Source organism: Triturus cristatus, chromosome 10 (genome assembly GCF_964204655.1).
Source record: "Triturus cristatus chromosome 10, aTriCri1.1, whole genome shotgun sequence".
NCBI classification, from domain to species: Eukaryota; Metazoa; Chordata; class Amphibia; order Caudata; family Salamandridae; genus Triturus; species Triturus cristatus.
Window position 1 is genome coordinate 499,563,168 of NC_140593.1, and position 13,538 is coordinate 499,576,705.

Genomic DNA, 13,538 nt, shown 5'->3' on the forward strand with positions numbered 1-13,538 from the left:
TGTATGGGATCCTATGTGAGGGAATCAGGTGGGTCTTCGTCTCGTTTGTGGTGAAACCCAAAGATGTTATGCGTTCACTACCATCCGAAATTGGCCTATAACTGACTGTGGCAAGCCTGGCAGTCATCAAGGTATGGAAATACAGCAACTCCTCTGAAGATGAGTAGGGACATCTGCCATCACTTTCATGAACACCAGAGGAGCCAAGGTGAGGTCGCAGGCTAGCATGGCAAATTGAAAGTGTTTCTCGCCCACCTTGAAATACAGAAAATGCCTGTGGGACTGTAGGTGGGGTATATAAAAATATGTGCTTTGCAAGTCCAGGGACACCATCCAACCTCCTGTGTCCGCGGCAGATGAAATCTGAGAAAACGTGAGAATTCTGAATTTGTTTTTCATCAGGAAAGCATTTAGAACCCGACGGTCCAGAATTGGACTGAGGTCCTCATTCTTTTTCGGAATGAAGTGGTATGAATACCAGTCCTCGACTCTATTTCTCTCTCAGAGTCTGGAACCTGCTCGATAGCACACTTGGAGAGTATGAGATGTACTTCCTACAATAGGAAGGACAGATGTTCCTCCAAATTTTGTTCTGGTGCGGCAGTAAATTGGGGTAGGGCGGAATTAGAAGGCAGGGCTTAGTCCCTTTAAGCAATCTGTAAGACCCATTGGTCGAATGTGAAGGACCATAAACCTGGAAGGAAATAACAAATCCTAACCCATACCATTTGGTTTTGAGTTGGTAAGAACAAACTAAAGTGACTTGGTGGCTGTCGTGACAGGGGATAAGGAGTTGGAGAACTGATTTCCCTGCTGTCCTGGTATGCCTGTGAAGCACAACACTGGTATTAACAACTCTGCCAGTGCAATCTGTGGTATCTAGGCCTGCAGTGTTGACATATTTCATCACCATCTGCCTTTCATGGATAGTCTGAGCCAGGGAGGCCTAAGGTCCTGTAGGACTCCAGGCAAGATCTTGCTGGCCATGTCCCATAAGGCAAGCGCGTAGCGGCCTTAAAGACATACTGCACTTATGGATCGTAGTGGCAAGCAGGCAGAAGAAAACATACGCTTGTCTAAAGCATCAATCCATTTGGATTCTATAAGTGGGGAATTGCTGGAAAAGAGTTAGGATTAACCTTAGTGGTCAAAACCTTCACAACAAGATTTTCTGCAATAGGGTGCTTGATGAGAAAGTCTGGATCCCCAGTCGCAGGCCTGTGTTGCCAGGCTAACAGGCAGATATTAGCATGATTTCGATCATGTAGCGATCAAGGTACCTATGAAGGCACAACTGAATAGTAGTAAGGGATTCCATGTTGCACCCCAAAGATTGGAGAATCTCCATCGGAACATTTGTCTTAATCTCAATGGAAGGCAACTGCAACTCTAGTATCTTGGTTGCCCACATAACCACCTCTGCAAATGAAGCACTTTTATCCTTTGTTAGCCCATGTGGAGAGTCAAGCTGTGTTTCAAGGGGGGTGGCAAGCCCCCTGGCATTTTGCATGGCAGGTCATGAGGCATTATCAGTATATTGAGGGATATGTAAGCCTACCCTCTCCCCAACTTCATCAGTTTCTTGCAATACTTGCTGTTCTGGTATAGGATCAGAGTAAAAAATGTAGTGGAGCCACTGTTGAGAGTGGAGTTGCAGTAGAAGTGTTGAAAGTCAGAGTGGAAGCTTATAGCAGAGTCAGTGTGTGCCCAGAAAGGCTCCTAAGGGGGCAGACTGTGTTAGGGGAGAACCCCATTGGTGGTAACCTGGAGACCCCTGTAGCTCAATGGGACCCAAAGGCACATCAGAGGGAGTCGGAAGCCCTCTGAATATTCGCAGCATGGTCTCCATCTGTGGAGATAGAAAATAACCCAGTGAACTCAGGGCATCTGGATCAGCTGGGATATCACTCTGTGGCTGGTTATCTTGAAGGAGTACAGCTCAGTTCTTGATGCACTGTGTCTTCTCTTAGCAACCGGAGTGGCTAGATGGTGCTGGGTACCACTTGCCTTTCTTATGTTTGCAGCTGGACTCTTACTTTGGTTCACCCGAAGATTTTGAGCAGGAAGTAGACCAGTCTCCGAAACGTCCTCATGACTAGGACAGGGAGTGGGTCCTCAACTTGGATCGGCAACAGGACCTGTGTGATGTCCACGTTTTCATATGCTCTGCAATGTAAAGCTTCAACTCCCAGTCCTGTATCCCCCTCAGGTGCATAATGGTCCATTAGTCACACAGCTTGACACAGTGACCGGAGCCCTGGAACCAAAGAAACACCTTTTGAGGGTCCATATCTGACATCTGCTTGTAACTGTCTCAGCGCAGCTTAAAACCTATAGTCTTTGGAGGGGACATATTCTCAAACACACTATTTGAAAAACTATTTGGAAATGTAGAAGAAAACTCAAATATTGATTAGAGATCAAGCTATGCATCTGACAGTGCAGAAAGGAGCTGAAGTCAGCATGCAGCGGTAGTGCTTATATGGAATGGAGTTGTTTCAGATCTGCATACCAAAACACCTATCACAGTGCAGAAGAACTGCTGAAAAATTCACACGATCCGTTCTGGTGGAAGAGGGATATTCTACAGGTGAGAAATCTGCAATAAGAAGTGTCCATCCGCTGCTATTTATACAGTGGGTCATAATACAATATAATTTCTCAATTTCTTACCTAACATTACATCTACTTTCAGAGAAGGGCCGGGAAATGAAAGGCAGATTACCAACATTTCCTCATGATGGAGACTGTGCCAACTTGACCAGTGTGCCTTAAGTGTTTAACTTGGGGGCAGTGGGATGAGCACATAACTCAGTAGAGGTGGTTAGAAAGGTGGAGAAAAGCAAAGCTATAATCACTTCAAGATTATTCTACTGATTCTGGAAATAGAGTCTGCCTTAGGGTCCGACTGGTGTTAATCTGTGTTATTCATTGAATAAGTCACAAGTTGGAAGTGCCAAACAGGTATGCAAGGCCACTGGGCACGGGGGATATGGCCATTTCAGGCATCAAAAGGGCCAAACTGAAAGGCGTCACTTCCAAGGAACCTTTTTAAAGGTACCTCAGTTAATGTCCTTTCTTATATGGCTGCAGGGGTGGCCTCCAAAAACAGTGCAGCCCTGATCTCTGATTGGTGATAGTCAGTCACTTACATTGGTTGAGTATATACATCCATATTTGGACACATGGCCAGGGTTGTGCTTATAAGGAGAAAACCGGAAGCAAGTCCTTCCAAGAGAGAACCAGTTTCGTATAATACATTTAAAACCAAACAGCTGATGAACAATCATACCTCTTTAGTCATTGACCTCATCAACTTTCACCTATGACTGCTTACACAGCTGTGTGTCTGATAGTCTTACGCCATTGACAGACTTAAAAGGTCAGCACTTGACTAATAGCAATAAAAATATTAAAACAATTTCTTTACAATTCAAACTACATTTTAACATGTACACAAAACATCAATTGAACAGAAACATATTTCTTACCAAAAATATAGGTTCTCCAAATGGAGAGAAATCAACAGCAGTAACTTTACTTGGTCTGGTTCCCCTTTGATGAGGTCTATAGAGCTTCGGAGGCACTCTGCTACCATGTCGAGTGCCATGAAATACTAGACCCTGTAAAAATATAATCAATTAAGATGGATGAAAACATTCTTCTAACTTAATGCCTAAGATGAATGAAAAAACATGGAAATTGACAACTTCAAACTGAGAACGTACCTATTTCAACTTTCTTAGTAGCCTCTGTAATGTCTAATCAATGGAAAAATCCCTATATTTGGTTGGAAAATTAAGTAATTGATAAACAGCCCACTTGGACTTCCCTTCAAAACTATGACAATGTGCTTGTATTATGTATGACATGCAAGAAGTAATGCCATTTGAATAAATATGGCAAAATGTAAGTTCTATGCTACACAATTGTATTTCTTATGTGTGAATGATGGCGAGACTGATGTTAAGCAGTAGTATGGAGGACCACTGCCTTCGTGCTATTACATAGTGCTTAGATAAATATGAAGTCATCACATATGATGGGGTGGGGCATAGAGGTAAAAGGTGGAAGTGTCACTGTTAAATTGCTGGGGTCGGACGAAGAATATTCCATTACATGTTCTAATGGTCTGATGACAGAAGGGTTACAAGAAGTATTTTAGAAACTGAGTTCCAGCTACAGAATGCTGGAAACTACGCAGGATGTAATCGGAGCCAACTCTGGTACACAGCTCCTCTTCTAGGTCACCCTATCAGATATGTGTACACAGTTGCATATATAGATGAAGAGTTGGAAAAATAAATTTCCATGGTTTTCCAGGATACTCAAACTTTGACACGGGAGACTTCCATGGCTGAATAAGAATGTGGAATATGTGTTTTCTCCCCATCCACTTAAGTGAGGGAATAAAGATGGGAATTCTCTGGATGCAAAACATGGTGGAAGGGTAGCCCCAGGCTGAGGGTGGTTGTGCAGTCTCCACACTTTGACTATAAAGGGGAGAAGGGGAGGAATCCAACTGGACACAGCACCAACCACGGTCAGTTCCAAATAAGGGATACCGTGAGGGACAAGTGCCTGCACCTAAAGTAATGATTTAGAAGAATCAGAGCTAATCAAGTTCCAATCCTAAAGCTGAATATTTAAACGCCAGCTCATTACATGAAATGCAACCAGACAGTAGAACATATTATCTAACAATCCCTAAGCTGGGCTACAGCAGAACACGTGGATTGCCAGACACCTAAACAATGTATTTATTTATTTTATTTGTAGGTTTTATATAGCACCTGAATCACCCCCGAAGGGGTATCTCTGTGCTTTAGGACTGTGCTGCTAGACAGGCTGACGGCATTAATTAAAATAGAGCGGTCTTGAGAAGTTTCCTGAAGCGCAGATAGTCAGGGCATTGTCTCAGGTAAATAGAGAGCTGGTTCCGATAGAAGGGGGCAAGGTAGGAAAAAGATTTCCCACTTAGCCTTGTTTTCCTGACCCGGGGGACTGAGAGAAGCTATTTGTTTCCTGACCTGAGGGTCTTAGAAGGGACGTAAGGCTTAAATTTCGAAGAGACGACCTTTGTTATGCAACGCCTTGTGGACGATGCAGCAAACTTTGAATTTAACGCACGGATTGGGAGCGAGTGGAGGTGTTGAAGACAAGGCAAGCTGCTGTATTCTGGACCACCTGCAATCTGCTGAGCGCGGACTCATTAACTGAGAACAGAACAGCGTTGCAGTAGTCTAGCCGGCTCATAACCATAGTCTGAGTGAGGGTTTTACGAGTGGAATCCGGGAGGAGAGGGAAAACTCGTCGTAACATGCCCAGCACATAAAAACATGATCCGGCAGTGTGAGCAGCGTGTTCCTTCACGGACAGGGCACGGTCAAGGCGAATGCCCACGTTTTTAACAAAGGCCTTAGGGCCGGGGGGGGGGGGGGGGGGGGGGGGGGAGGCCAACCGGCCACCAGTGTGGATTCCACAGCAATGGTGCATCTCCGAAGAGCATGATCTCCGTCCTACCTGTGTTGAGTTGGAGAAAATTGCTTGTCATCCAATTTGCAATGGCTGTCATACCCGCAGAGAATGTGGACTGAATCAACATATTAGATCTGTTAAATTAGAGGTGGAGCTGGGTGTCATCAGCATATGAAATGGGTGTAAAGCCGCAGGATCTGAGAAGGTTGGCCAAGGGAGCAATATAGATGTTAAACAGAGATGGGCTCAAACATGAGCCCTGGGGAACTCCCTTGGTCAGTTCCACTGCCTTCGACCGAAAAGGGCCCAGATTGACAGTCTGGGAACGGGAGGACAGGAAGCTCGACATCCACTGAAAAAAGTGGCTCTAAGGTTTGTAGTGCTCCTTGGGTGTACTACTCTCCTAATGGTGGCTAATATAAAGAGGAAAGGACAGGGTATCCTTTGAAGGAACCAACTGCAGAGTCCTATTGAGCCACGGACTGAGTTGGAATTCAGAAAGATGACGCTTCAAATGGTCTACATTCTGCTCTGCACACTAAGCAACCAATCTGTTCCACCTCCCAGAGCAGACATTGTGGAGAGACAACGGGCTGATAGTATGACATCAAATTTGAATTGGGGCTGTAGTGGACTTCCTTTAAAGAGCCTTTATAGACTCCTTGAGTGCCTCATTTTAGGACAGCAGAGGCTCCAATGAAGTTGCAGATGGCTGGAGGACTGCTGTAAGAATGTTTTCTTTAGACCACACAGTTGGTAAAGGCATGTCAGCTGCCTATCAGATGATAGAGTGAAAAGAGGCCACCTCCTGGGAGGCTGGCTATAAATGAGACCTATTTTCGGTTTCGAGGGATGTGTCCAGACCACGTGCAATCTGCAGAGCTAGATAGTCTGCTGTATCAGAAGAAGGAGAAGGAGATAGCCTCTCCACTGCTGTCGCCCATAACATGAGGTACCATCTCTAGCATTTATACTTGGCCTGAATGAGGGCCAAAAATCTCTTCCATCATTTACCAATAGTGATAGTGCAAGTAGGTGTATTATTGGAGTTCTTGACTGCCTCTGTCCTACTCCACTATCCTGTGGACCTCCCTCCTGGACTTCATCAAGATGGATTTAAACTTTGATGCAGCTGGCTGAATAGGCAGCACTGGTGTCAGCGTCCATACCGATACCTGGGGTGGGTTGTATAAGGCTTCAGAGATGTAACCCTGATGTCGTTTCAGACACTGAGATGGAGCCAGCACCCCCTACTGGCACAAGTGGGTTTTGGAAAAGTAATCTGTCTGAAGATATTCAACAGGTGGAAAATGTGCAGTTAGAGGTATCCATCACAAAAGGTAACAAGAGGCGGAGACCCCACAAAGGATGTGGTTGGAGAGTGTACAATGCAAGAAGAGAAAGGGTAAGCGTGGGGTCTGCCCCATTAAGAAACAAAAAATAAATATACCTCTTACCCGATAAGTTAACAACTCGTTGAGTCAGCACTCATTGTAAGCCCTCTGCTGCAGGCAATAACAGCAACTAATTTCCCAGTGAGGACTATTGAAGTTTCAAAAAGGTGAAAGTCAACCCCTTCCACAAACCGCTCCTTGCACACAAGTGAAGTGGGCATAGGGAGTGATTTCTCTCCTGAGAGGGTTCTGGACAATCTACCCACAAGAAATTACAGATTTTTCCAGCCTAATTTCCTTTAGTAGTTAACGTAGACATCAAAAGTGGAAACGGGATTTCTAAACTGAAATTCATGAAAAAAGTATGAAATATTTTAAAGGAATTCCAGGTTTGGCAAGACACATTGCACTTTGCTGGTGGATTTTGCCACCCAAATTCCTAAAACTTTAGAAACAGACAGGGGCTAAAACAGCACTCTACAACATATTTCCAGAAAAGAGTTAGATAAAATCATATAAGATCTCATACGTAACTCATGAAATAGTCCAATACTTCAGGATCCATGACAGCCCCAATCACACATGCAACTTGGCTCATAAGAACACTGTGCATGCAGTAGAGAACACTGGACGCTACTCAAATAGGCCATGTTCAATTACTGTTAATTTGCCAGCCTGTTGGATGCCAGATCAAGTAGGCCAGGGCTTCTTTAAGTGCAGGATGTGTATTGTGGCAGTGTCTATTCATAGTACCAGACTGGGCTGACAAAAGGTTAGGATTATGCTCAGGATGGTTTTGAATTTTCAGGGACCAGACTAATCCCGCAGGGTGCAGTTATGATGACAATACTAGTTTCCAAGTTGCCCAGTGTGACCACGAGGATATGCCAGCTTTCTAATCTCAGCCACAGTAAATTTATATTAATAAGAGTCTTAGTATTGTCAAAAATATCTCCTTGGCTCAGGCATTCCTATCAGTAAAATAGTGGGCGATGGCGTTTTAGGTATAAGCATGAAATGCACATGACTACATACTCGGGGAGCAGCACTTCCTTTCTCCTGTGAGAGAGAGTGTTCCAGCAAGGATGTGTTAACATTAGGTGAAACAAAAATATATATCGCAGTATATTTAGAGTTAAAACTAAAAACCTAAGGAATGCATTATCTCCAGTCATGCACTGCCTCTTCCAGGAAGGAATACACAATTTAAAATGGCAAAATCTCCTTAACAGGATTTTGGATAAATCAAAGTACGAATTTTTAATTGGTTCCAGACAGACAATTACAGATGTTTAATTGTATCCAGACAGACAGACACCCCCAAACCCTCAGTAAGTGTCTTCTTTTTTCTATAAAGCTCAATTTGTACCCATTCTCTAGAAGGCTTAGATGATTATAGCAAGCTAAGATGGGCATAGAGTTCATGAAGCTCTGCTGAGGACCACTGGTAGAAAGGACATGAGAGGCTCTCTAACACTGTTCTTTTCGGACACAGGAGAGATGGGAGAAAGACGAAGGATTGGTGAAAACTATACAAATTTGAGAGATACAGTTTTAGACGTGGACATATCCTCACAAGGTAATTTGTTTCTCTCCCACCACAATCTTGTTATGTGTTCCCCAAGGTAACTGTCTAATCGCCAGTTTCATATGGAAGCTGTGAAAGGATTTACAGGCAATGGAAACCATTGTGATGGCAAGAAAACTTACTTTCTGTGCTACTTAAGCTAACCCTAACATGGGTCAATATTTAAACAGTTTCAGCATCCATATTTGTAAAACGCATGAAGTCGAGAAGAGCAAAAATGTGGCATCAGTTTGGGCACCTTCTTTACACAAGGCAAATTGTCTAGCTGGCGCCTCCTTGATGGAGGAAGAAGAAACTCTAAGACTGAAGGTAACAAATCAATTAAGCAAAAACATGGGGGAGGGGCATACAATTTTGGAGATGGGTAAGCCAGATGAAGCAATTGGACCAGAGGGTCTAAAATATGTTTCCCAGGAAAAAGGTATCACATTGACAGAATATCCCTTGACAACTATGAATATGCTGCCACAAATGCACCAGAGAATGCAATTTAATTCAATTCTCGTGAAGAGATTTTAGATGCCTTTTTACAAAAAAGGCATGATTAGTTCCCAAGAGGTAATACTGTACAACATTCATTCTAAAAAAACAATGTAATGTTTGAGGCTTGTGAGATCATGTTTTCAGAGCTCCAGAACACTACCTGACACTACCTGATGCATCCTCTACTTTGAACGGGACCATCATAGGTGGCGTGCACCAGAATGGCACATATTGTGATTTTGCACACTACGCAGCAGCTTCTAGACGCAGAACAAGGACAAGATTAAGAGGTCGAATTGTGAAATGTTCTCAGTGAGTTCATAGATGAAATTCAAAGTTGAGAGAAGACCTTGAATTGGGTACTATAAAGAAGACACAAAAGTGAGGGTACAGGCTATATCAATGTGGCACAGTAATGGTTCAATTAGTAGACTAGAGACAAAGGAAAGGGAGTGTTATGTGTCCTAAATCTGTTTTCAAAGGAAAGTGAGGTGTAGAACACCCAAGTCAGCCTCTTTAACAATATTCAGATTTTCCTACGACAGTTGGAAAAATCTGAATTGTACCATAATGTTTATCACTCCCAGAAGATTTAAATGTGCTATTTGCAATGAGATAAGTGCACCTAGTGACTGCGTGCCAAAGCCGAACTTGTAGAAGTCAAAAAGACTTGCTACTGTGAGAAAGACAGGGTCTTTTTATGGGGTTTTTCTCTTTGGAGACTGGAATAGAAAGGAAATAGCACATCTGCATATACTGGACATGGCTTAGGACACACCATTTCTCTGTAAACAAGACATGTCCCGGGTTGGTCCAGATGGGTGGAATCGATTCCACAATTTTTCAGCATATTCACATAATATGCTTACATATATATGTGCAAGTAATACTCATTTACAATTGCCACGGTTATCTGAAAAATTTGGAAATAGATACATCCCTTCTGGACCTACGATGACTATCATTTATAAGCAATACAAAAATGTTGTGGCTTTTAGACTAATGCAAGACAAACAGAAAATTAGGGGTGCAATTACAAAGGATACCTATATAGGAAGTACCCTGATAACTGAAGGTTCAGAACAGTATGTGAGTTTGCTCGGTTCATTGCAATTTGACTGGGCTATTACATCAAATCTGGTAGTCTGTGAAGAGAAGTGCAAAATCTAATTCTTCATGATCTAATATCCATATATATATATATATATCTTTGTTGTCTTTCACAAGATAAAAAATTAGATCATGAAGAATTAGATTTTGCACTTCTCTTCACAGACTACCAGACGTATATATTTTACTATCAGATCTCAGAAAAGAATGCAAATCAACTCACAATATCCGTTCCGATGATGAAATGATTGGAATCCGAAGGCAGAATCTTAATATTCAATGTTTGTGGAATCCCTTGGTAAGTTATATCTTTGGAGAAAAAACTGCAGATAAAGAAAAAACATGTGCAATCTTATAATACAGCACCTATTAAACCTTTGAAGTAACATAGGCAACACGCACACTCATGAAATGCATTAGCAGGTAAATAGTCTGCATCTCTCAGCATTGGTATGTGGTGTCCTCAAGTGAGGGTTCTACAAAAACACAGAATATGACAGTTAGATGGCAGGTACTGAGTCTTTTACACCGAACAAGTCTTCCAGCACATTATACAATCCCATCCAATTGGTATAAAGCAACAGAAGTTGAGGAAAGCTTAAAGATTAGTTAGTATGGAAGACAACAGTGAAATACTAACAAAATATCCAATTTAGGTTTACGTCAAACTTTAACCAAAAATGTACTGTGTCTTTTGTGACTGGATTTTGGAATTTTAGGCTGAAACAAACATACACCTCTGTAGAAAGCCAACATCTGCTGCAATCTAAAAACAATATTTGACCAGGATAAAGGTTTAAAAATATGAAAAGGAACTATTCGCACAAAGGGTGAGGGATCACCCGGCTATCACCGGTGTACGCTTCGGTGGGGAGGAGCATGTCAATAGCTTATAAACTTAAGTTATTGCGGCATCAGATAATCTCTGTGACACACTACCGATCTTTTTAGTGGAGATGAGGGAGTTTGGAGAGGCCCTCAGGCTTTCGAATAAACTTCTATAACTCACAGGCCCTTAAAATCTCTGTTCAGCCCGAGACAGTGGCTTACCTGTCCCAGAGACACTCGCTACAATGGGCGGCTGGTTTCCTACATGGGTATCCAGCAGGCACTGGCATTGGAGGAGGTTAAAACTCTTAATTACCAGGGCCTTCTTCGGTGGGGGAAGGCCGATTTGGCTCGATGGAAACCTTATCCTCTGTCTTTGCTGGGTTGTGTGGCGGCTCTAAAAAAGACGGTTCTTCCTATGATTCTTTTCCTCTTCCAGACTCTACAACCTCCACCTGGGATGATATCATCCTTACAAGGGCTAATACAGCGCTTTGTTTGGGCCGACGGATGCCCTCGTATGAAACAAGAGTTCAGCTGGTGTCCTCCTAGGGGGCCTAGGTATCCCGATCTTACTCCATTACTATCATGTAACTCAGCTTTGCTACCTGGTCGAGTGGTCCAGAGCAGTCAGAGAAGCCCTGGTTATTTATCGACCGGGCAGTAGCCAGGAACCCGCTAAGGAGGATCCAGTTTTGCCTCGTGCCCACAGGCTGGCGGGCCTCTATCTGTCCCCGATAACTGGCTTGATCCTGACGGTATGGGATAGACAGGTGATAAGTAGGAATCTCTCCTTGTTCACCTCCCCCCTAGCCCCTGTAGTAGGGAACCCGGATTTTACAACAGGGCTTGATCGGGTGGTGTTCCAGGATCTGAAGGAGGCTAGATGTCAGTCTATTGGGCATTGTTTTGACGAGGAGGGCCCCATACCTTTTGGTAGACTCCGAGAAGACCTTGCAATACCTGAAAGCGAGAGGCACATTATCTTCAAATCAGACATGGATTGCGCAGCCCTCGGTCAGGATAGCAGCACAGAGACACTTGACAAGGTTCGAAAAATGGCTTCTCACCAAACAAACGGATAAACCCCTCATCACTGACTTGTACATTATGCTACTACCTACTATACCTGGGCTGAAGTCCCCGGCACAACTTCACTGGGAGGTGGATTTGGGTTGACAGTTAACCCATAAAGAGTGGCAGGATATATATTACAGAGCGCGACATTCAGCACGCAATATTTTAAGCATTAAGACTGCCACGTAACCTACTGGTATCTGACCCCTACTTGGCTGCACAGAGGCTATCCGGCCCACAATGCTGACTGCTGGCAGTGCTGTGCCGCCCCTGGCCCCCTTTTTGATATCCTGTGGGATTGTCCCAAGCTGACTCACTTCTGGGACGAGATTTAGATAGACATTGATACACATTTTCAAACTCAAATACCCAGTTTTCTGGCCTATACATTCTGGGACTTCCCAACACACTTAGACATCCACACACGTCACGCCTGGGACGTCACATTAGATTGGCACTTTAGGTGCCACACCAGACGACTATGGCGCACTGGGGGACGGAGAGGCTGCTGACACATCTAGGATGGCTCCACTGCATTTGGCATATACTGGGACTGGGGAAACTCACACCAACAACGCAGGGGGACTCCTACAGGGATTTGTGGCAACCATATATAGCACTCCTTTTCCAGGAATTTAGAGAACTGACATGTCCCTGCTATCTGAGATTGCTCCACATGACCGAGCCGATGCATGCACCGAAAGTGGGGGATCCACCCACGTAATTAATTTCCTTTCGTTCATTTAGCCAAAGATGGCTAGTGCCAACTTGAAAAGTCCCAAAAATAGTGGGTTCTGGGTAGTTCAGTGACATAGTCCCTTCGTAAGTGGTCACCTCAGGGGTGTCGGATTAGCCGCAGGATCAGTAGCCCACTGGCTACCAACCTTCACACCGCTAAACACCCCCTAAATCCATGATTTAAGGGGCACCCCTGGCCCCAGAACTCCAGATCTGCTCTGAAGAAGGACAAAGAAGAGACACATGACTACACAAGGCAGGACTCCACAAAGATAAGGCGCAAAGCTCTGCACCTGTGGCAGCCCCCCACCTTACACCCGCTGGACTATGACTCGTCACGGACCAGAGACCAGTTCCAAAAGGAAGGTGAACTCCTCTGCAACCGAAAGACTTCACCCGGGCTCCCTATGACTACAGTTATTAGTACCCTATAGTCGGCAGGCACAAACCACACTTTCAAGACCAAAAGAAGAACTGTCTGCCGGGCTAAGTCAAGGACCAGCCCAAAAGTAACCAGTCAGATTCCTTCAGGGATGCATAGTCCTGACCCTCACCGAGTCTCACCCCTCTACAGTATTCCTAGGACTTCTGTAAGAAGATTTGCATCATCGCTACATTTGTCGTGGCCAAGGTTTGTTGGTGGTCTGGCTGACTACTGACTGCTTTACTCAACTTCAAGAGGACGGACACATCCTGCCTCAATGACCATCAAGTTCTGTGGTGAAGTTGTCGAGTACTTGCATCACAAACCTGTCTGTGTTGGCATGCCTGGTAAAGTCAGTCCCTGCAGCTCCCACTCAGCAGCACAAATAGATAGGTACACTCCCTGAACCCGAGACGCC

At 44.1% G+C, this 13,538-nt stretch overlaps 1 protein-coding gene across 3 annotated transcripts in view; it reads right to left on the reverse strand.

Moving 5' to 3' along the window:
• DYNC2I1 (dynein 2 intermediate chain 1) overlaps positions 1-13,538 on the reverse strand; it is a 510,705-nt gene that overhangs the window by 21,138 nt on the left and 476,029 nt on the right. For all 3 annotated transcript variants that reach the window (XM_085631946.1, XM_085631948.1, XM_085631947.1), the window contains 2 exons: positions 10,277-10,376; positions 3,492-3,623 (listed from right to left, as the gene is read on the reverse strand). In XM_085631946.1, the coding sequence (XP_085488072.1) occupies positions 3,492-3,623; positions 10,277-10,376 (232 nt within the window). The remainder of the gene's footprint in view (positions 1-3,491; positions 3,624-10,276; positions 10,377-13,538) is intronic.